The sequence below is a fragment of the Periplaneta americana genome, chromosome 11 (genome assembly GCF_040183065.1).
Source record: "Periplaneta americana isolate PAMFEO1 chromosome 11, P.americana_PAMFEO1_priV1, whole genome shotgun sequence".
Taxonomy (NCBI): Eukaryota; Metazoa; Arthropoda; class Insecta; order Blattodea; family Blattidae; genus Periplaneta; species Periplaneta americana.
The window spans coordinates 162333043-162359007 of record NC_091127.1 but is presented as its reverse complement, the minus strand read 5'-3'; the positions used below and the strand labels follow the sequence as shown (position 1 = coordinate 162359007).

Below are 25965 nucleotides of genomic sequence, written 5' to 3'. Positions count from 1 at the left end.
TTTCAATCCTTTATTATCATAATATGAAACTGACTGATCTTATTTGGAATTACATCAATGGCTTTCTCAAAACACGTTATGAAATGTTCCACATAAAACAATTTTTTCCTTGAAAAGAAAGCAAAAACGAGCAAAGTAGCGTTAAACGTTTTTGTTTGAAATATCTCAAAGAATAACCTCATGACATTAATGACATAACTTACGGTACACCTGTAGGCCTATACATTGAAATCTGGCACCGATTCTCAGAGATTCAAGGTGATATTCTTCTGTAACACTTATAACCAGACAGCGGATTTTCGGTCCCCATACTGAACGTTAGGTGCACGTCAGTTGGAGGGAAGTCATTCAACTCATAGCTACGTTCCCTCCATATGTCAAAGGATATGACGTTTAACGCCGTGCAGGGACCGAAAATCCGCTCTCTGCTAATAACTGCAGGAATTAAATTTTAAAACTTTTATTATAGAAATCTTAGCAAGACAGTACATATCTTCAATATATCTGCAATAATATAGTTTTAAGTTTTCCAGATTAGTGAAAACTGAGAAGTATTACATTTCTTAAGAAATATTAACACTTTTATTATAGACTAGCCGTACCCATGCGCTCCGCTGCAGTTGTTAGAAATAAAAATAAAGTTATTACATAATTAAAATAGTACATCTGCTCCAGGGAACATCGGTGCTGGATCCCGGACTCATTACACCGGCACTATCACCTTCATTTCATTCAGACGCTAAATAACCTAGATGTTGCTACAGCGTCGTAAAATAACCCAATAAAATAAATTTATTATTAGTATAGATTATTTAAAGATTAAGTATGCTATTTTATAATTATACGTAATAAAGGTTATCAGAGTTCTTTCTTAGCCTTGTAGCCATCTGCTGACGTCAGCGATATGGAAGACCACAGCTTCATTCGGTCTTTCAGCAGGTTATGTTCCACGTGCAGCCCAGTGGAATCGATGTGGCCGCACTCCATGATTTTGGTACAAGAAACTGGCCGCCATTTCACTAAGTTGCATACTTCAGACGTAGGATTTCTGATATGAAGAGATTGAAGAAATTATATAGTAATTACTATCGGGATAAAGGGCAATAAGAAGAAATTTCAATTTTTTAAGCGAATAAAGGATTAAAACATATTTCTGTGAATTTTACTAGGGTACATAGATTAATTGAAGTATAAACATGATATGATAATAATGATGATGATGGTGGTGGTGGTGGTGGTGCGGATGGTGGTAATTTCATATTTAAAAGACACGTCAGCGTGCTTATATATATGTATATATATATATATATATATATATATATATATATATTGACTTAATTTACAAGTTAAAATAATGGCTTCTATACCTGGTCACATATACAGTAGCGTGCAAATTAATCCGAACAACGTAATTACTTATGCAAAAACACTCAAACGGGATAAAAAAAAAGGATCTAAGACATACCTCAGTAATCTATGTGGCCTCCCTTGTTCCTAATAACAGCTCTGATACGATTTGGCATGGATTCCATTAATTTCCCACAAATATTCTTCATTTCTTCATCGCGAAACCATACACCAATGAGGGCAGAAATCATCTTCTCCTTTGTAGAACAATCCATTTTTTGCATTCTTCTTTTGCAAATTGACCACAAGTTCTCAATGGGGTTGATGTCGGGTGAGTTGCCTGGCCAGGGGAGTACCTGAATATTCTTCTTGTTGAAGAATTCTGTAGTTTTTCGAGACGTATGGCATGGTGCCAGGTCTTGTTGGAACACACCTCTGCCATCCAGAAATGATTTTTGCAGCTGGGGTAGGATTCTGGTTTCCAATAAGTGAATATATTTGTCAGAATTCATCATTCCCTTGATTGGTATTAATGCTCCAGGCCCTTCATGTGTAAAACAACCCCAAAACATTACTTTAGGGGGGTATTTGGATGCTTGTTGGAGATGAGCTGCTGTTACTTTTTCGGATCCTTTCCGTACGTAAGAAACACGGTGGCCGTGGACCTCAAAATGAGACTCATCGGAAAAAAGTACATTGTTCCAGTCATTCACTGTCCAGTGTTGATGTAATTTTGCTCACATTAAGCGTTTTTTACACATAACAGGGGTTAGCAGTTGCTTCTTAATAGGCTTACGAGCCCTTCGTCCAGCTTCCAAAAGCCTACGCCGCACTGTTGTGACGTGAATATTCGCCCCAGTGGTAGCCATTAACTCGCGGGTTAAGTCGACAGCAGTTAGTCTAGGATTTAATTTACTTTTCCTGACAATTAAACGATCATCTGCAGGCGAAGTCTTCCTTTTCCGGCCACAGTTTCCTTTTTTCTGGGGTGTAATGGATCCAGTCTCCCTGTATCGTTTTATGATCGAATTAACAGTAGCCAAACCGATATGACATTCTGCAGCAATTTGCCTCTGTGTCATAGAAGAATACTCTGCTAATGTTATAATTTTAGACCGTTTTCGTGGAGTTGTATCCATTTGTGAAGACGACAGAATGTACACAGGATTGCAGTATTAAGTCTTAACACAACTGAAATGCTTATAAGTACAAAACGACAGGCAAAATGTCACATATTATAAAAAAAAATAATGACAGACCTTCAACAATGGAATTACACGTACTACAGATGTCAATTAAAGCGGTATGAGCAGCTGTGAGGCCAACAATGACAAAAAATGTAAAAATATGTCGTGTTCGGATTAATTTGCACGCTACTGTAGGCCACATCTCTATCTTCATGTAATAGTGAACCTGGCTACTTCGTTGCCTACGCTCATATCAGACGAGGCCTAATATGATTGGGTTGGGGTTGGCACAGTTGTCGCCTAAAGGTTCCTATTAAGTCGAGTGATAAATTTGTCAACGATAGGCGAATTTGGCTCGTCATGGAATATAAGCTTGGCCATTCCCATGTTACAAAATGGCAACGTATGAAAGAGAACAACCATTACGATCTCTAATGTCGAAAATTATTTTTTTGGTAACGATCGCTAGATGGAAAATATCACTCCATGCAATTTCATCAGGGTTATGACGTGATTTATTTTACAGTCGCTAGATGGCAGAATAGTGAAATTGGTTAAAGTTGCTGCCTTGAAAGTGCATTAGGCTGATCAATCTGTTGTATAATCCTTTCGCTGTAAGGAAAATCCTAATATAAACAATAGCACGTGACAGAAGTGAGGCTTCATTGGCCACTGTTTGGCGCCATAGATTCTCAGTACGTGTTCCCGCATTCTGTTTCATGTTAAACATTTCCCGTTACTCGTCAAGTAGGCCTAACCTCACTACTATGCATTCGTTTGCTTAGGAAACATTTACTTTATAATTACTGTAATTAAAACTCACATAACTTATTATATATATTTAAGACTATTTGTTTTTCTCCGCTTTTGAGAGGGTTTCTACTCTTATGTTTAATAAACACACACACCGAGGATGCAGAAGCCCACGTGCTTAAGTGAACAGCTACGAGCTCAAGTGACGCCAGTTTGTTACAAGAACAGACTACCTCGGTACTACTGTTGGTATTCATCCGCGTTCATAGTACATAACAAAATATAAAAATAGCTTTTCTTTTACATATCGTTTCACATATGAGTAAGTTATATGTTTCATTGTATTTAACAACTAGAATTCAATTTTTTTATTTTCAAATAATACAAGATGATAGTTTCCAAATACGGACTATATTTCCCTGCGTCGTGTGAGTGTTTCGACTGGCAGCCAATCACGGGTATGACAGCCACGTGCTTGTGTTTACAGTAGGATTTTTCTTACAGCGAAAACAGTATAGTGCTATGCGATCAGGACTTTTACTATTACAATGGTGTAGAGTTGGGTCGATTCGTGAACGAATCGTTCATTCGAACGGCTAATAATAAAGAATCGTAAGAATCGATTCGTGGTATCAACGAATCGTCGTTCAAAATAATCGTACCGGTAACGAATCGTCGTTCAAAATAATAGTAACGAATTGACATGGTATCGTAACCCACGATTCTATTTACCTGTTTGATGTAATCTGTCTGCGGAAATTTCCGAACCGTGCCGAATGCTCCCGAGCGAGAGTGAAGTCAAAATACTGCATTTGTTAAGTATAGAAAATAATGAACACAAACCTGAAATTTGCATAGTTAAATAGAGATGTAATGCAAAAAATGTACTTCATAATAAGGTTCAGTTGATAAATTATAATTTAGAAACATTATTTTGGGTAATTTTGTAGACTAGTGAAGGTAATGCTGAATGGTTCCAGCCAGAGCCTTCTTCAGTTACAAGCCGGAGCAAAACGTCGGCAACACTGTAATTAACTGTCAACCGGAGGCCTACTTCCCAGAACACGTGTTTGTGCTAATGCCGATTTTTAATGTAAATTAATGTTACAATATAAGTGCGTGTCGAGGGAATTATGTTCGCGTTCGTATCAAACGTTAATTGTTGATGTACAGTGAAACCTGTTCAAATCAGAACCTGAATAATCCGGAATCCTGTCTATTTCGGAACGGTTTATTGGTCGCGGCGGAATTTGTATGTATTATGTGTAATATTTCCTGAATAAAACGGAAACTGTCCAACGCGGAAACGGAAACTGTCTGCTACTGTTCAAAACGGAAATAATATTTTGGACACACAATATTTCGTAACTATATTTTGAAACAGCGTGTAATTTCAAGGAACATACGAAATATGTAGGTCACTAAGATAAAAACAAGTTTTCTTTGCAAAATTTTAGAGGGTACGAGGTTGTGTTGGCCTGTCGGTCATAAATTTTATTACCCTGTTGACTAGGCAGACGAGTTCCTTCAAAGATTTTCAAAGCTTCACACTCGTATACTGTCGTAGTTAAATAGAGCGCAAGTGTAGTGATTTCCAGGTAAAAAAAAAAGTTGCATAAAATGTGGCATTAACATAAAGTCATCATCATCTTCAAACAAGTATTAGGCCTCTCGAATGGCCTGTTACGTCTCCTCACAATTGATCTCGCCATCTCTTTCTAGGTCTTCCCAGCGATGTTCTTCCTCTAGGCATGTACTGTAGAGCAGCTTTTGTCATGCGTGTTTCAGGCATTCGGTCTACATGTTGTATCCAGTTAGTTCTGTAATTGTTAATCGTCTGGATTAAACTTTCCATTTTTAGCTCCTTCCTTATATCTTCATTTCTCTTCTTATCTATCAAGGTGTAACCTGCCACATATCTTAAGAACTTCATTTCGCTAGCTACAATTCTACGTTCTTGATCTTTTCTTAATGTCCAACTCTCACTGCCATAAAGGAATGCTGGTAGAACCATAACTTTGTAAAATTTTAATAAAGTTTCTTTCTTCACTGTTCTGTCCAATGTTCGTCGTAGAGTTCCGCAAAAATGATTAAAAACATTGATTTTAGTTTCAATCTCTGAGTTTGACTTGTAAGTCACATTGCAGCCTAAATATTTAAATGTATTTACTTGTTGTACAATTATATTATTTAATTCAATTTTCACCCGTAATGGTTGTGATCCTACAAATGCCATAGTTTTTGTTTTTTCTGCTGAGATTTTCATATTAAAATCAATGGCTACTTTATTCAATCTGAAAATTGCTTTCTGTAGTTCATTTTCACTGCCACTAATTATCACTTGATCGTCTGCATAAAATAATGTTGTAAAATTTAGCTTATTAATGGTGAAATGTTCAATCTTCGTCATCCATATTTGTATGACTTCGTGCATGTATATATTAAACATAGTGGGTGAGAGGGGACACCCTTGTCGCACTCCCTGATTTATTTCTACCATTTCGCTTGTACCGTTCGGTATTTTAATCATTATTTTATTGTTTTTGTAAAGGCCCTGTATAGCACTAATTAGTTGAGATGGGATTCTACGATTCATCAGTACTTTCCATAGTATGTTACGATCAACTCTATCAAAAGCCTTTTCGTAGTCTATAAAGGCAAAATATGTAGGAAGATTGAATTCTCGTCGCTTTTCAATTAGTTGTGTGATGATAAATATACAATCTGCACATGACCTTCCTTTCCTGAATCCATGTTGATTCTCCGAAATTAGTGATTCTACAATTGGTTTTACACGTTTTGTTATTATTCTAGCATAAATCTTATAACAGGAACATAAAAGGCTTATCCCTCGATAGTTATTACAATTATTGACATATTGATTTATTGATATAGTTCACAAGTACAAAACTTAATAATATAACAAAAGATCTATAAACAAATGTAGTTCTACATACTAAATATACAATTTCCTAGACTCATTATTTTATCCCAAATCTCAATAATTTATTGGTTCAAACTTGCACTTACGTCTGGTTTTAGTGCATGTTTAAACCAATCGTGATAACCATTAAGACATTAAACCTTATTCTATCTGCTCCTTTTCACAATTTAATTGTAATTATTTAGGTCTTACTTTAATAATAACTTATTATTCCAATTAGGTGATCAGACGTCGACATACTGTAAGTCATGAACCTGAATTAGCTGACTCGATACATTCTATATGTAGGTTGTCTTTATTTCTTACAATATTTCCTTGTCAGCAGAAACGTTTGCGTAACTTCAATGAAGACTATCGCATACCTGCTTAAAAGCAAACTTGACAAGTTGCTTACATAATCAACCTCAATTCAGTTTCATTATTGTGTCGCATGTACTCATTATCAATTCATTACTATTATAATGCCTACTAAGTTTATTATAAATGCATTATTATTGAAATTAAGACATATTAGTAAAGCAATTTATAAAGTCAAAATTATCTTCTGAACCTTTACTAAATAATATCTGAATACATTACTAACTGCCTTAATTCTCTATTTTCAATTTTTATTATTTTAAAACCTTGACGTAATTCTATCTTATTTTCAAAACCTGTCTGCTTATCTAATTTAATTAATAATAAGTGTTTCTAATTTTAGGAAAATTTAGTCTTTGCTGATGCCTATCTCTTAGTAGGTAGTTTCGTTCAGTATCTATAGTTTTGATTGAATCTACTTTATTTCTGATAGAGTTTCTATTTGTCAATTTACCTCTTAATAACTGTTCGTCACCTTCTCCTATTCCATCGGTCGGTAACGCACAGTTCCTCCATATTGTAGCACTTCCTCTCGCGCACCCCGGACTACCAACGGCATGTGGCATTCTTATAAATTGCTCTTCACTTGCGCTGACTTTGCCGGTTGATCCACAATCGCTTCTCCTTGTTGAGTTTTCACTTGCGCGCCTCAGCCTACCCTCACTGGTCGTTCTCTCAGTCTGTCTCCCTTTTTATAAATAGGACATACTTGTGCTATATTCCATTCTTCTGGTACAAAACCTGTTGTCCAACACATATTCAACAGCTCAAGAATTCTGGTTTTAACAGCATTAGGAGCATATTTGATCAATTCTGTGTTTATCCTATCAACTCCAGGAGTTTTCTTATTTTTACAATGTACCAGTGCTTCATCTATCTCTTCTTCAGTAATTGGATCTACATTGGGATCTGCATTTACCGTAACTTGTGTATCATTGTCATTAGTCCAGAGACTTTCATAATATTGTAGCCATGCCTTTTCTGTTATTGAATTTATTTGTAAGATAACATAAAGTGATGAAGTAAAAGTTATCGAGATAAAGGTAAATTAGAAACAAAGTCTATGTGAAATAATATTAGAAGTACAGTTGTGGAAAACTCAGGTGTGACACTTTAAAAATTAAAGATCATAATGAGTGAGTGGCTTGCGGCCAATATTGGTGACACAAAAGGAACCAGAAAGCAACTGTTTATGTGAAAATAAATGAACTGTTGTGAGAGTGGGTTCTTCATGACCTTTCAAAGAACAAGCCAATTTCTGGATCTATTCTGCAAAGCAAGCTATTGAACTGGGAAAGAAATTAAATAAACCAGAATTCAAGGCTTCTAATAGATGGCTCCTAGTCCAATTAATTAATAATGTGCAGCACAGTATTAGAGTACAATGTTAGATATTAAATAGAATGAGATTAGTAAACTTTAGTAATGTTTAATGACTAATGAGTGAGTTACGATAATATTTATACAGAAAATGAGATTTTAATCAAGATGATTCACCAACGTAATGAGCGACAGAAAGCTCATTTAATGTGATTAGTGTTAAATGGAATATTTTGTACTTCTTGCAGTTTGCGGCATGCCATTTTGTTTTTCATGTATATGAATGACAAAATATTCCATTTTAATATCACACTTGAATAATACGGAAACCTGTCCACAACGGAAAAAAAATTAGGACCATGTCACTTTCGTCTTGAACAGGTTTCACTGTATTATAAACTAAGTGCGTGTTGACGATAAAAACAAGACCATAAATGAAAATATGGCTGCAGTCGTTAGCAATTTTTATTGTTATTATTAATGACAAAGTGATTGACAATTCTTCTAAATATTAAATATTGCATAAATTACATTTTTATAGTGCTTGTGGTGTATCAGAATTCCAGCCAAATTGTTGGGTCTCGCCTGCTATATCAATAAAGTTACGCCGTTGATTTTCAAGTTCATTGTAAACAGCTGTTTTGTGATCCCATAAATGTTACAGTTTTGTTTAAGATTCGGAATGCCTGCTGTACGTCAGAACTACCTATAATTTTTAGGTGCATACACTAAATGTTTTTGGTTTTCAAGATTTCTTTATTAATATTATTTCTTTCGCAATAAATTAGTTATAAACATGTTACTTTTCACTTCGTATTTACAGGATTTAAAGTTCACTGAGTTTATGCTAATTGGCACATACGTAACAGATAATGATGTGTTTTGTTACGTATTATGTTGAAAGTATGTTCCTTCATTTTTTCATAGAACTTTATACTGACCTAACTGTATTTACATCCTCATACTTTATTAAAATATGTCAATAGTTTTCTCTGTTTACATTTTTATTTTGTTTGCATAATTCACGTTCTTAGCTTGTTTTCTGTAGTTATATTTATTTAAAATTATTCCGTAGTTTAAAAAGTTTATAACAAATAATTTAGGATAACAGTATTGTTACGGTGACTGGCCAGGTTCAAACTAAAACTGGCTTCCTGGATATCTGAAATATTTGTAGAAAAGCACGACAGATAATCACATGAGATTAAAATGTATTAGATATCCTAGACCTTTCACGTCAGAGGTGAAACAACATAAAGCGCAAAACATTGTCAATTTACTAGCCACATAATGGTTAATTGATTGGAATAGGGTTTTGCGAAAGTACGTCGTTATTTTATTTATTTTTGGTACAAGTAACATTTCTTTAAGTATTTATTTATTTTGCCTTGTACCATCAATAAAAAACACTTATGCTTTTAATTTTTTTATAAGTGGCTGTACGCAAGTGCTTACGCGGTATTCTGAAACTCAAATAAAATACCATTTCGGATTCCGTAATGAATTACATTCATCAATACACTGAATCTTGATCATATGCACTTAGTTTTGTATCAATTAATGTCGAAAATGTACATGTTACAACGAAATCAAAGCACTAAAACGTCAAACGTCATGCCTTTATTTCGCCTCCGTCCGCCTCCACTCGGCGTTGCCAAACCTACCCATGCTGAAGATGGCTCTGTTCCAGTCAATGAGAAAGAGACAATCCAATGTCTCGCCTCTTATGCAATCTATGCGAGAGATGTACAAAGTTTTTGTTCTACGCGTGGTTTGCAAAGGAAAGTGTCCTGCGGGTCGTTCGTTGACGATTCAAAAGAATAGTTGGAATCGCAGACTGAGAAGAATCGTGAACGAATCGTTAGAATCGATTCGTAATGTATGATTGAATCTTTGGAATCGACTTCTGAAAAAGAATCGTGTTGCCCAACTCTACAATGGTGTGAACTGAGATGACAATGGATATGAATATTAGGCCTAGATGATGATTATGATTATGATTATGATGATGATGATGATGATGATGATGATGATGATGATGAAAAAATACATAGCGATTTTTATCAACAGTAATCTCACTAGACGTTTTGATTTATCTAGAGAAAATCAAAACTCGAGTGGGATTTAATTGACTATTACACGATTAGAAGAAAGTATATAAAGATTAGAAGTAACGAAGTACTCCAATACAATAAAATATTAATTGACTTACAAAAATACAACTATCTTCAAATGTATTATTGTACCATCTCAACATTACAAATATTACGCTAGATGCATGCTAGATGGCAGTAGTGAGCAATGCCTTCTCGTCGAGGAGTTCTCGATCTATTATACACGATGGCAATGTTACTAGTCAAGAAGGCTTTGTTGATTCAGTTTCATTTTTATTAAAATGCAACATTCCACTTCAATTATCCGAATCCCAGTAATCAACGTCACTTGACAGATGATTTTCAATAAATCTTAATATTAAACAATCTCTGATACGTGACTATCCATAATATCATATAGCAGAACCTATAACATAACCTAACTAATATACACAAGTGTTAGAAAAGTTTTAATTAACGACGATGACATAAAAAATAAACATGAGTAATTTTAAAAGGAATAATTATTGAATGTACAATTTTCAAATTTGAATGTGGTTGGTGGTTCAATTGATGTTATATTGGACGTGTGCGTAATAGAAGTGGAACTCGTTGATTTAGGCCTACGTGGTATATTCAACTTATTCAGGATTTCCGAATGAATAATTTTAAAAGGAATAATTATTGAATGTACAATTTTCAAATTTGAATGTGGTTTGTGGTTCAATTGATGTTATATTGGACGTGTGCGTAATAGAAGTGGAACTCGTTGATTTAGGCCTACATGGTGTATTCAACTTATTCAGGATTTCCGAATGGTGCTCTTCATTTATTTGTAAATCGGATTTCAGAAGATGCATAGGTATGGTCAGTGGTTTTTATTAATTCTTGTTCTTGAATGCCAATGCGAGTCATATTTGAAACTGCTGTGCATCAACTGGAGTGGTTTGTAATTTTATATATATTTTTTTTTGACGTCCAGACCAGCGCAGTTTCAAATGTTGGCAAACAAACATATGCTAGGGACGCGATAAAATTAAACAAATGCTAGGGACGCGATAAAATTAAACAAATGCTAGGGACGCGATAAAATTGTGCGATAAGCAGCCATGATTGGTTGAAATACGTCATTTCGTACCGTTTTATTGGTCAAAAGTAATATGACGTAGTAAGAGTGTAATAGTCATCGTAATCAAACGTTGAAGATTGAGTAATGCCATAATATTTCTTTCTGAAATAAATGTGGTTTGTGCACTACTGTAATGGTATGCATTAAGTGCGTTTACTAATACTACTTACAGGCCTATCCGTGAAACTTATTAATAGAGTCCGGAAGTTTAGACATTATGAATCATTAAAATAGGCAGGCAAAAAGGCAACATAAATAGCTAAAATACGCAATAAAAGGCAATTACAAATACCTTGCACTACACCCACAACCTTGCACTTCCACAAAGGGATTTCGGCAGCAAGAAATGCTTTACATAGGCCTAAGTCGAATGAAAATTGAGATTTTCGACTCGATGTTGCAATTACTGTTGGAAGCAAAGAAATTTTCTTCCCAGTAGCCTTGGAAAGTGCATTTTTGTGTTTGGTTGTACTGACATGTTGCGATATGAAATATTTAACTAGTTACAACAACATCGCAATGAAAACTGAAAGAAAATTAACCGTTAAAAATAACGTTAGACCCGCACTCATTGTTGCCTTGTCAAATAAACACAAGCGATAATTAAAACGCTCATTGTTGCAAAGAGAATATGAACTGACTGAAAGACAATAATATACATTCGGTGAAGTCACTTTCATTGTAGCGGTTATAGAAATAAATTAAAATATACCTGTAGGCAATTTTTAATAATAAATTAATAAATAATAGATAAATAATCAAATAAATCAAATAAAGGCAAAAAAAGCATTTATTTTGTAAATTAGGAATTTATATTAAAAGAGGCAGAAAAGGGCAACATAAAACAAAGGTATAATTCGTACAGATTTACTTTCAAAATGAAGATAGATTTAACACAATTAAAATGGCATTCTGCCAAAGTTCCGGTCTCTGCTTATCAAGTCCATACATTACAATGGATTCTGGACATTAAATATTCGAGAATTTTTGGTTGTGCAGAACTGTCTACAGCAGTGGTCGTCAGAACTCGCTGAAATGGGTAACAGGTAAGCAGTGTATCGCTATATGCACCGTCGTGTAGAAGGAGAGGTAGAAAGCATACCCACCAGCAGCCAAAGGCACAATGGTGCCTCTCTTATTCGCGGGTAATAGACGCTAGTCCGAGGGTGCACTGTGCTGAACACCGCTGCTCTGTGCGGACTCGGCGACGAACTATTCGACCAAACACGAACATCTTTCGCCATCGAGAACTTGAGCAAAATAATTTTGCTATATAGGCAAATTTAATACAGACCAAATTACAATTTAAATAATAAAATTGTCTTTAATTTAATTGATTTCAACTGGGCCAAATGTCTGCCTAGCAACTTCAGATAATTCGGTACGAGTAGGTCCACTGGTAGCGATGAGAATTATCACACATAGGCTATATAGGCTACACAAAGTAACAAATATTATAGTCGCGACGCTGTTATTCCCGGCGTGACTCCTTTTTGCTTACGTCTTAGGAAGTCAAGGCTCTATAAAGTCTAGGTAGGTAGTATCGTTCGCCATTTTTGTTCTTTCGTTGCCGAGCTACCAGACGAGGGATCTATTTGCCACACCGTTAAACATTATCATGTCGTAGCTCCTATGATAATAAATCAAACGCACTGTTATTCAGCAAATAATTGAGCGGCAAATAACGCCCTCGTGTGCTTTCTGCGAACGCAAACGAAAGAGCCAAAATGGCGGGCGATTATGTTAAGTATTTATCGAGCCTATAACGTCTTCATCAGCGAATCACAAGACGCACACGTTTAAATGTAGCCGACCTGCAACGTGATTGGCTGCCGGAAATTAGAGCGACGGGACTATGGTAGCCTTTTTAGTAGGCATATTTATTGCTACATAAAATACAAAATGAAAATAGTGAGGGTCACGTGGGAATAGTTCCTGAACAGCAAATATTGCCGTCTTGTCAATGTTGCCAACTGTTACCAGATAGCACACGATCCTACATAATGAATGACTTATTTACTTACAGTACTTTACCTTCATGTTGAACAGTTATTCTAAATAATTCAATCATTTGTAACATATTTTTGTAGGCAAACTATACGAGAAAGAGATGAACATGTTAGGTATTTTGTGTGGCAATATGAAATTCATTGTTTTGACTAAATATTGATTCACGAGACCTAACCTAAGAATGTACTTTGTTTGACCACATGAAATTATTAGTACTAACTCCGAAAACTTACCTGATTATAGTCTTGAATTATAACCACAACGCAACAAATAAAATAACTATTACTTACTTACTTACTTACTTACTGGCTTTTAAGGAACCCGGAGGTTCATTGCCGCCCTCACATAAGCCCGCCATTGGTCCCTATCCTGAGCAAGATTAATCCATTCTCTATCATCATATCCCACCTCCCTCAAATCCATTTTAATATTATCTTCCCATCTACGTCTCGGCCTCCCTAAAGGTCTTTTTCCTTCCGGCCTCCCAACTAACACTCTATATGCATTTCTGGATTCGCCCATACGTGCTACATGCCCTGCCCATCTCAAACGTCTGGATTTAATGTTTCTAATTATGTCAGGTGAAGAATAACTATTATGTATTAATATTAATATTGATATTAATTAATTATCAGTATGTTCAAATTTCAGTGGGTTACAGTAACTGATTCAGAAATCTAGTACAATTTTAATTCCATGGAACTCCAGTATCGGCAACGTTTGTCTCATCTGCCAACAATTACAAAATCACTATCATTTGTAGTATTTGTCAGTATCGAAATTCGAAACGAAGTTGGCAAAAGAAAATTCAACCTGCAAACTAGAAAATCACCACAATCCACTAGCGTAGGGGGGGAAATGGTTAGGTTTCACCCTTACGGTATGAAGTAAGCTGACCCGGACTATACATAGATCTATTACTGACGTAGCGCACAGCCGTTTGAGTAAGCTCGTGTTCGGGGCGGTTTCTATAAATAACTGAAGAGTAGAGATGGGTAAAAAATAACACAACAGTTATTTTGGAACTGTTCCGGTCTCGGAACTGTTGCAAAAATGAACAGTAGGTCGGAACCTCCTGTTCCGAAATAACAGTGTTCCGACTCCGAGCTGCTCACTTGCCCAGCTGTTGCGGGCTCGCAGTACCGCGTTGCACTACGTATGTTCCGACTCCGAGATAACAGTCGGAACGTCGGAGCTTGTTCCGATGAACCAACGACAGCAGCAGTTACACTGTTCTCGTTGTTCTTTATGTTATACTTGGAACTTCGTTGGATGAAGTTGGTACTTGAAACTCTCACGTGGTTGGAGGGGGGCGCATGGAAATTGAAATCCTTGCGGTGGCGCGAACTTTAATATCAACATTTGTAAGACTGGCCAATCATCTGTAATGTTATAGTAAGTATTTAATAATCTGTAATATTCATTCCCGCTTTATGGTTTATTTCACCATTAGTTGACTAATTCTGTTTTATAAACATTCTACAAAGTCATAAAGTACGCATACTATTATTAATTCATTGATCAGCTGATTCTATACAAAGGTTAAAGTCGTAAATGGTAATGAGTGGTTTAGTTACAATGCGGGTATGTCGTTTGTTGAGGTTAAGTCTGACAAGCACAAGTTTTTGTGCTATCTTCTCTGTTATCAAAGAACGACAAAAATATTGTAGCATTATTTGTTGGAAACTACCCATATAAGTACTGATTTGGAGAGCGAGGTTTAATGCGAAGTTTAAATTACACTTTGGTAAAGATGCGATTCCAACATTTTACTAACCCACTGCGGGGTTTCCAGGTTTCAGTACTGCCAATATATATCTTTTTTATTTATGAAATTGTAATATTTATTATTATTATTATTATTATTATTATTATTATTATTATTATAACTGCATTAAGAAAAGTAAAAATAAAAATTAATGATTTGTTTTTTTTTATTATGTAATAGAGAGAAGAGAAATTACATACCATATGTTTTAAATGTTATGTTATTTTTTTTAGTTGGCTACCATGTCTTTATAACTTTATGTACGAAAACAAAGTGTTGTATTCTGTCCTTGTAGTCAACAGCTGTTTAATTACTAACATTAAGCTTTTGAGTTCTGCCCGCATGCACAGCAATTTTCCAAAATCGATTCGAATGTGCATTGCAGTGCCATCTATAGATAAGAATGTGTACTATGTCATGCCTATGAGTGCTCCAGTGTTATCAGCATGGTAAAGAGGGAGGGTACTGTACCGTTCGTTTGAACGACTCAACGACTCCGACTCATCACCACTGGTGACTGTTATTTCGGAACTGTTATTTGGAACATAGTATTTTTTCGGAACCGGAACAGTCGGAACTGTTCCGGGAAAAGAACAACTTCGCCCATCACTACTGAAGAGTCCACTGCAAGAATGATGAATGTCATTTGGAATATATTTTGCAGGAGAAGCAATTGAAACTTTGAAATGCTTAGCGGTCAAAGCTTAACTGTGATTTTCCAATCATTACTGGACAATGACATCAGTGTTAATGCCATATAACTCTGTATGTACATTCTATATGTCTTAAGCTATGCATTGACAGTCTTGGTTCATTTTCGACAAGAAAGTGACATCCACCAGTGGCGGCTCCTGCATATTTCTTAAGAGGAGGAAAGAGGTTAACAGCATGAAATGACACCTTCTTGAATGAAATATTCTAAATTAGCCTACATGCAGTGGCGGCTCCTGCATATTTCTTAAGAGGAGGAAAGAGGTTAACAGCATGAAATGACACCTTCTTGAATGAAATATTCTAAATTAGCCTACATGCAGTGGCGGCTCCTGCATATTTATTAAGAGGAGAAAAGAGGTTAACAGCATGAAATGACACCTTCTTGAATGAAATATTCTAAATTAGCCTACATGCAGTGGCGGCTCCTGCATATTTATTAAGAGGAGGAAAGAGGTTAACAGCATGAAATGACACCTTCTTGAATGAAATATTCTACAAATTAGCCAACATGCAGTGGCGGCTCCTGCATATTTCTTAAGAGGAGGAAAGAGGTTAACAGCATGAAATGACACCTTCTTGAATGAAATGTTCTACAAATTAGCCTACATGCAGTGGCGGCTCCTGCATATTTCTTAAGAGGAGGAAAGAGGTTAACAGCATGAAATGACACCTTCTTGAATGAAATGTTCTACAAATTAGCCTGCATGCAGTGGCGGCTCCTGCATATGTCTTAAGAGGAGGAAAGAGGTTAACAGCATGAAATGACACCTTCTTGAATGAAATATTCTACAAATTAGCCTACATGCAGTGGCGGCTCCTGCATATTTCTTAAGAGGAGGAAAGAGGTTAACAGCATGAAATGACACCTTCTTGAATGAAATATTCTACAAATTAGCCAACATGCATACCTGTAAGACCAGGTAGTGTTGGGGTTGGCCTTCCCTTCTGTATAGCAATAATCTGTTCTTGTAAACTGAGTTTCCTAAATTGTCCAAAATATATTATGTTTTCACTTCCTTTCATTGTTGATTAATTGTGCAAATTAACAATTACAAGGAAATTCACAACCTCGTAGCATTTTTCGAGCACACTACAGCATCACACGTGTTGGAAGAGACTAGCTACTAACTCGTAACCGGAACCGTTTTACGGAAATGGAAATGGGAATGGGAAATAATCTGAGGAAAGCGAGAACACTGCACCCACCCACGTGGTCCCTGTTGCCACATGTACATTTTACAAGTTCAGTATCACATGCTTTTGAAGAATGTCAGTTCTTGTAAAGTCATACTATCATTATTGTTCAAAGCTGCCGGTGACCGATTAATTTTTTATGTTAAAATTGATGTAGTTTTGAGTACCTACTTTCAGTTTCAAATATGTTTCTACAAAACTGACAACTTGGCTGTTGCCCTGTCTAGTAAACAATGAATAGACGTGAATTTCAGGGGCCAACTACGTAGAACTACTTCCTCTTTGTTTTAAATAAACCCGACTTTAACTTTCAAATATCCACGAAAGTTTCAAACCATGAATAGCAGCCTATATAAAGTGCAATGAATAATATTTTTGATTTATAATTTAAAAAAAAAGTTTATATGGTGTCTTTCAAAGCGTTGCGTTAAAACTGTTTTTGTTTTGCCTCCTCCTAGATGTGTTCTAGTCTGGTTGAATGCAAGATCGTTAGATGGCAGCAGTAGCGAGCTTGCTGCACGACCAGTCGGTTTCTATTTCCCGCCCATGCGCTGATTCAGAGGAGGATCTCCTCCCTAACCGTCCATCTACTTGCTTTAAAACTCTGCTTCTTTCTCTGGCCGCTAGTGCGCTGTTGTCTATGTGTGTTAACTGCAGTAAAGGAGGAATGGATTGGCTTTCCTCCACACAGACAATCTCGCATCTTTCTCACAGTTTTCTACAGCACATGAGCGCGCGTCGTTTAAAACTCGATCATCTGAGTTCTTCTTATAGCTGTGAACTTAAAAATTATCGAATCTTCCTCGAATTTCAAGGCACATGTTTTATTTGGTATTTACTTTCAAAAGAAGAAAAATGTGAGGAGGACGTTCCTCCCTTCCCTCCCCCGAGGAACCGCCGCTGACATCCACCATTCTTGCAGTGGACTCTTCAACTATTTTGTACTAAATGAAACATAACAAAGATTCAATAAAATTACAAAACTAATACAATTATTATAAAAAGGGATCAACTTCAACGATTACTTCATCGATTCGCGACAACAGCAGAAAAATTTAATATGGAAATTTCTACAAATAAAACTAAATGTATGTGTATATCTAAGAAACCAATGAGATGCAAACTGGAAGTTAATGGGAAAATTATACAACAAGTTATGGATTTTATATATCTTGGAATACACATTTCTAGTTCTCGTAGATTGATTGATGAAGTAAGAACTCAGGTTTTTAAAGCATCGAGAATATCAGGATACTTACGAGATGTCATCTGGAAAAACAAATATTTAAACACAGAAAGTAAAGTAAAAATTTATAAAACATGTGTACGACCAATAATGACATACGGAGCGGATACAAGAGCAGATACTAGCCAAACGAAACGACTCATGAGAACAGCAGAAATGAATACTTTAAGAACCATAGTAAGCAAAACAAGATTTGACAGAGTTAGGAACCAGGATGTTAGGAAGGAATGTAATATTATAGATGTTGAGACTTTCATCACAACGAGGAGAAGGGAATGGAGCTCCCATGTGGATAGAACTGACAACACGAGACTTATTAAGGCAGCAACGAACCTACGCCCTAGAGGAAAAAGAGGAGTGGGCAGACCTCTCAAGAGATGGAATGAGACGTAATCATCATTGACGTAGTGTGTGTAAACAAACAGGCTTATGCCTATAGAAAAGAAGAAGAAGAAGAAGAAGATAATTACGAAGATGAAAGTACAGAATGAAGTCAAGAACAGAATATAAGTTGGAATGAATAAATAGTATATCGAAATTAAGAAAAAAAAAAAGAAAGGGGACATGAATAATAAATACATATTTTTTTAATTTATTACACTCAAAGTAACCTAGGTCAGGAGTTGTTATCAAACTAGAGTTGTGTGACCTTGGCCCGTAACGCTGGCAATGATTTATTCCAGTGTTTGTGTAACATTTAGGTTCAGCCAAAGGGCATGGCAAATTTCTTCTGGTAGGATAAACATGTTGTTCCTCTTTATATTTCAGTTGGTTTTTATGATAACATTATGATTGTAAATACTTACCCTGTACGAGCAAAATTAGTCCAGATGTTCGTCATTATGTCCACCATTTCGTCGTCTTCCTTAGTTTTTGTCGAATTGGGAAACATGTGATCTTGTGGAAATAGGTACATCAACTCGTCCATATGGCAAACTCCTGAAATAATACAGAATGCCACGTTATATGTCTTTATTTGGCAACAGATGTAGTTAGGCGAAGTGAGTTTGTGGTTGATTTGATGTGAGGAGAAGCCTCAAAATACGATAACCTTGAATTGCCTGTGCACTCTATGTACGTCGTAATATTCTCACAACTCTATCACGATTAATATTAGCTTAGATGAGCGGTGACTAAAGCGGGTGTCGTGATCACATCGTGTAATCACAGACATTCAAACGGGTACGAGGAGTTTCCTGTACATTTATGTATGTTTCATTCACGTACTGAAGGCAAGCAGTGGCGGTATCATGTCCCTCTACAAACTCTGCCTCTACAAACAGTAAGAGGTGGTTTCGTAAAGAATGAGAAGGAGAACTTTTTTGTTGTTCTGTCGGACGAAATGTAATTTGTTTACTTTGCTCAACGGTTCAATTAGGAGTATATATATAGAAACATTAATTGCCACGCTGAATAATGTATAATGTATTATTATTATTATTATTATTTCTGACCACTAAGTATGTGTTTCTATAATTCTTCTGTACGTGCATGAATATTGATATTTTTAGATCTTCTCCCGAGAAGGATAAAATCATTAGGTTTTATCTCAATTTTAATCTTCTTAATCTTTAGATGAGGGTAATTATTAATTAGGTATTCATTTAATAATAATATTATAGAAAAACTGATTCAATATTACGTGCCAACGAACTGTTTAACGCCAGGAATTGACATGTCTTAAATCATAGCCAGGAAGAGAAAGATGAGATAAATAAATCTAAGGAAGTCAGCTACCTAATGGGGTTTGAAATATCTCGTGCTCTAAAGCCTTTTAATAGAACAAAATTTCTCAAAAAAGTAATGATTAAAATAGCTTAAATAACGTGTCCATAAGAAGTTTTTAATTTTTAAAAACTACGAATTTCTCGACCAAGTATCGAGAGAAGAATTTAGAAAATTCCTGATTATAATCAAGAGGAAGGTTAAAAAAAGAAGCAAGAAAAATCGTATATTATTCACTGGCTCTTGATGACAGCAGTGACATTACTGATACAGCAAAGCTTGAGATTTTTATCCGCGGGATTGATCAAGATGTTAATACAGGAACCACCACTGGTTGTAGTTTTCATGCCAAGTACCTTTCCTTCGTCTCCTTACTTCACAGGCTGTCCAGCGAATAGGGATTATAAAGAATGGACACTGAGCGAATTTTCCTGTGTTTTGTTTCTCTGTGCGCCTGCTTTTAGTTCCACTTTCAAGCGCTAGAGGTTAGTGTAATCGAGCATACGGTAAGATAATAATTGAGAATAGAGTTGAGACACAGGATCCAAACATCGCCTACCTTATTGCATAATCCAGTAACGCTTTGCTTCAAATAATTCAAGTTAACCGCTTTTCCTTATTTCTCAGTGACAAACTAGTTGTAATAATAATATTTTATATTTCAGATATAATAAATTATATTATAAAATAATATAATACATTATAAAATTAAGTATCGAATTCGTTTAATATTTGTGTATAATATAATATAGGTACATGGTTTTACTTCTCGTAAGAGTTTTGTTTTTTCCATTTTCAGCGCTATCAAATCATTACATATTTTAATTGTTGTTGGGTTCAACGTCTCAACTCTCATTATAAAGGAACTCTAGAGTCTAGACATTACAGTTAATGACGGATTTATTATTTTATGGATCCAATTTATTTTATTTGAGTACGTAATGTACCTAGATGTATCAATTATATGTGTTCTATTTCCGCTGTGTCGACTGCTAGCTGGTGTGATGTCAGCGTCAACTCTAGGGAGAAAGCAGAATCTCACGCTTTAACTGGCTTGAAGGTCATTGAAATCAGTCCGGCTACATCAAAGGTACTGACGTGAAGTGTCCATTCTTTATAATCCCTATTCGCTGGGCTGTCTAGGGATCTCTCAAATTGCAGATTTAGATTTCACGGCGCTTCTTCAGGCGGCCTTCACATGCTTTGTCATCGAACAACAGATGACAGCGTCTCGCCATCCTAACGGCAAACACCAGCCAACTCCTCCTCGCCCCGTTCCGTGATCACTTGATCAAATCTCAGTCCCCCTCGCGTATGTGGTACCTAAGAGGTTACGTCCAATTTCGGCTTCCCCTTCAAATTTTCTAGAGTTCCTTCAGTGGAGCAGCGTAACCCGGAGTGAGACTAGTGGCCAACAGGCTTGGAGCTCACATATTTAGTTTTGTACAGCCCCCAACCCCTTGCAAGGACGCATTTTGCGTACCTTTTAAATTTGTCCTCCCAATTCTCTTTCGATTTTTCGCTGTCTGTCGAATGTAATCATTGCAGTTCGAGTTTTGGTCACCGCTGGTCTATAGGCTTATCCAAATCCCACTTCTACTTTCGTATTTCCTGACTAACAAATCAGACATTACGAAGTCTCGGAGACCAACAGAAACAGCTGTTTTGGAAGTAAGTTATTTGTGCGGACAAATGATCATCGCTAAACATGAATCTCCTGTTTGTAAGTCGTCCTTGCTAATCATATTAAGCTATGCTGACAGAACGCTCGACGGAAAAGAAGCAAACAGGTTGTGAGAGTAGAAACCAGAGGCTGACGGTGTGTGGACAACAAAAATTCATTCCATAAATTCACTCCTACCTTCAGAAGAGATTCTGAAAAGAACCTCCATCGCAATCTAGACACAATTAGCCCTCTTTAGTACAGCCAGCGCCAGCGTTTTTGGCGCGTGTCCTGGGCGGCAGAGGAGGAATAGAAGTATAATTGCTATTCAACCAACGTCAGAGATATCATTCCACGCTTCTCTTGAAGTTGGACGGGGTAGAAGGCTTCATACTGCCCAACTTCAAGATAATGAGGTCTCTACCATTGGTTCACTAGCAATAATTATCCTCCTCTCTCTGTTAACAGTAATGTTAACATCGCCTGTCAGACATAATATAGTTTGTGAGCATCTGTTGTCACTGCAGCCGAGAGTGGTACCACCTCCTAAAAGCACGTCACGTCAGCAATGTATCAATCAATCGTAGTTGTCAGTCTTATTGCCCACAGACTGTGGCAAAGGTAAGATATTCGCAATTTGAGTTTTTGGGTTGTGTTCTAGAGCCCATTACCCAGTCAGTGAGCTTCTGTTTTCACTGCAGCTGAAAGTGGTACCACCTCCTAAAAACACGTCACGTCAGCAATCAGCCAATCACAGTTGTCAGTCTTATTGCCCACAGACTGTGACAAAGGTAAGATATTCGCACTTTGCGTTTCTGGGTTGTGTTCTAGAGCCCATTACCCAGTCAGTGAGCTTCTGTTTTCACTGCAGCTGAAAGTGGTACCACCTCCTAAAAACACGTCACGTCAGCAATCAGCCGATCACAGTTGTCAGTCTTATTGCCCACAGACTGTGACAAAGGTAAGATATTCGCACTTTGCGTTTCTGGGTTGTGTTCTAGAGCCCATTACCCAGTCAGTGAGCTTCTGTTTTCACTGCAGCTGAAAGTGGTACCACCTCCTAAAAACACGTCACGTCAGCAATCAGCCGATCACAGTTGTCAGTCTTATCGCCCACAGACTGTGACAAAGGTAAGATATTCGCACTTTGCGTTTCTGGGTTGTGTTCTAGAGCCCATTACCCAGTCAGTGAGCTTCTGTTTTCACTGCAGCTGAAAGTGGTACCACCTCCTAAAAACACGTCACGTCAGCAATCAGCCAATCACAGTTGTCTGTCTTATTGCCCACAGACTGTGACAAAGGTAAGATATTCGCACTTTGCGTTTCTGGGTTGTGTTCTACAGCCCATTACCCAGTCAGTGAGCTTCTGTTTTCACTGCAGCTGAAAGTGGTACCACCTCCTAAAAACACGTCACGTCAGCAATCAGCCAATCACAGTTGTCTGTCTTATTGCCCACAGACTGTGACAAAGGTAAGATATTCGCACTTTGCGTTTCTGGGTTGTGTTCTAGAGCCCATTACCCAGTCAGTGAGCTTCTGTTTTCACTGCAGCTGAAAGTGGTACCACCTCCTAAAAACACGTCACGTCAGCAATGTATCAATTAGTCGTAGTTGTCAGTCTTATTGCCCACAGACTGTAACAAAGGTAAGATATTCGCACTTTGCGTTTCTGGGTTTTGTTCTAGAGCCCATTACCCAGTCAGTGAGCTTCTGTTTTCACTGCAGCTGAAAGTGGTATCACCTCCTAAAAACACGTCACGTCAGCAATCAGCCAATCACAGTTGTCAGTCTTATTGCCCACAGACTGTCGCAAAGGTTAGATTCTCGCTCTTAACGTTCCCATTACTTATTTCACACGCCAAAAACGACGGCTTTATTTATAGCTTCTATCGCATTTTTTTAAGTTCGCGTGTTACAATCCTAGCTATTGTAGCCCGAATATATTTTTTAATTCTCTTCTATCCTGATTATTTCTCCCTCTTTTAAACTGCTCGTTAATAAAAACCGCAAGAATTTAAATGTGATAATCTCACTGGAGACATTCGTCTGCTAATTATGCTGTCACCGAAAACGTCTCTCATTACATTCCATGAACATTCCTTCTTTCTTCTCAACTCTTTACAGATTTTGTGCTTCACGTAACAGTCGTAAATAAAATTGTAGCGAACCATACTGTACCGTACGATTTTGCATAATTAACTACAGAGACTGACGACTTCCAACATATGTCACTGGAGTCAAGTTCATCATGCCGTTCTCTCGCAATATAGTAATCAAAGCTTGTAATATGACTCATAGGCTAAATCGACAAACGATAGGCATAACTATCTAAATCAATATCTGCATGGTCCAGAAAGTTTGGTTTGACTCTCAATGCAAGAAAATCACAAGCAATCCTAGAGGGACGTCAACGTCTATTAAGCAACATTAATCCTGCTCTTCCACTCAAGTTAAACGATACAATAATTCCTTTTGCTTCCTGTGTTAAAAACCTTGCAGTTTACTTTGATACGCATTTAAACTGGAATAACCAAGTAACCCATATTACCAAAAAAGTGCTTTCCATTCTACATTCCTTAAACAGCATTCGAAAATTCCTCCCGCTATCACTCAAGAAAATACTAGTGGAAACACTAGTAATGCCCCACTTCGATTATTGTGATTTTCTACTGACTGACCTCAATGTCAACCAGTCGCAAAGATTACAACGTGTTCATAATTCTTGTGTTCGCTTCGTCTGCGATATCCGTGGCGCTGACCACATTACCCCATCCTTCCAAACTCTAAACTGGCTACGAACGTAGAAATTTTCATTCTCTTGTTCTCCTTTTCCAAGTCCTTCACACCTCTACACCTACCTACCTTGCATCCCGTTTCAGTTACCTGTAATCATATCGTAATGTCTTCACACGCACGCAAAATAGCCGCATACTAGCCATACCAACACATAAGACATCATCGTATTCATCATCATACACAATCTCGCTTTCGCGCTTGTGGAATACCCTACCCAGTGACAACAGAGACTGTCGGAATTTAGTAGCGTTCAAAAGCAAGCTTATTAAGCATTTTCTTACTGCGTAGAATAGGTTTAATTTTTACTTAATTAATAAAAGAAATGTTTCTGTCTTCTTAACTTTTACAATAAACTGTCTAGCTTTTATTAATCAGTTATTTATTTATGTATTTGTAAATTTAATATTAATTGTAATTATAATTGTAATTCTATTCTTAATATTATAGTTGTAATCCCCCGGTAGAGGGGAAGAGAATGGCCTTATCTCTACCAGGTTAAATAAATAAATAGGTATATAAATAAATAAATAAATAACTAAATAAACACATAAATAAATAAATAAATACATACATACATAAACAAATAAATACATAAATTCATAAATACATAAAAAATAAATAAATACATACATAAACAAATAAATACACAAATTCATAAATACATAAATAAATAAATAAATAAGTAAATATATAAGTAAATAAATAAGTAAATAAATAAATAAGTAAATACATAAATAAATAAATAAATAAATAAATAACTAAATAAATAAGTAAATAAATAAGTAAACAAATAAATAAGTAAATAAATAAATAAGTAAATAAATAAATAAATACATAAATACATAAATAAAGAAATAAGTAAGTAAATAAATAAGTCAGTAAATAAATAAGTAAATAAATAAATAAGTAAATAAATAAATAAATAAGTAAATAAATAAATAACTAAACAACTAAATAAATAAATAACTAAACAACTAAATAAATAAATAACTAAATAAATAAGTAAATAAATAAATAATAAATAAATAAATAAGTAAATAAGTAAGTAAATAAATAAGTAAATAAAGAAATAAGTAAATAAATAACTAAATAAATAAATAAGTAAATAAGTAAGTAAATAAATAAGTAAATAAAGAAATAAGTAAATAAATAAATAAGTAAATAAATAAATAAATAAATAACTAAATAACTAAATAAATAAATAACTAAATAAATAAATAACTAAATAAATAAGTAAATAAATAAATAATAAATAAATAAATAAATAACTAACTAAATAAATAACTAAATAAATAAGTAAATAAATAAATAAATAAGTAAGTAAATAAATAAATAAATAACTAAATAAATAAATACATAAATAAATAAATACATACCTACATAAACAAATAAATACATAAATTCATAAATACATAAAAAATAAATAAATACATACATAAACAAATAAATATAGAAATTCATAAATACGTAAATAAATAAATAAAAAATAAGTAAATATATAAGTAAATAAATAAGTAAATAAGTAAATATATAAATAAATAAATAACTAAATAAATAAGTAAATAAATAAATAAGTAAACAAATAAATAAGTAAACAAATAAATAAGTAAATAAATAAATAAGTAAACAAATAAATAAATAAACAAATAAATAAGTAAATAAATAAATAAGTAAACAAATAAATAAGTAAATAAATAAATAAGTAAACAAATAAATAAG

At 35.4% G+C, this 25965-nt stretch overlaps 1 protein-coding gene across 2 annotated transcripts in view; it reads right to left on the bottom strand.

Moving 5' to 3' along the window:
• The window catches only part of LOC138709533 (esterase E4-like), a 124527-nt gene that overhangs the window by 56027 nt on the left and 42535 nt on the right, over positions 1-25965 (bottom strand). The window contains exons 9-10 of one of the 2 annotated variants that reach the window (XM_069840360.1): positions 18869-19001; positions 445-1048 (exon numbers count right to left, since the gene is read on the bottom strand). The exons of the other annotated variant lie outside the window; for it this stretch is intronic. Of the exons in view, the coding sequence (XP_069696461.1) occupies positions 859-1048; positions 18869-19001 (323 nt within the window). The 3' untranslated portion in view covers positions 445-858. Of the gene's footprint in view, positions 1-444; positions 1049-18868; positions 19002-25965 lie in introns of those variants that run through there. 2 annotated transcript variants of the gene reach the window in all.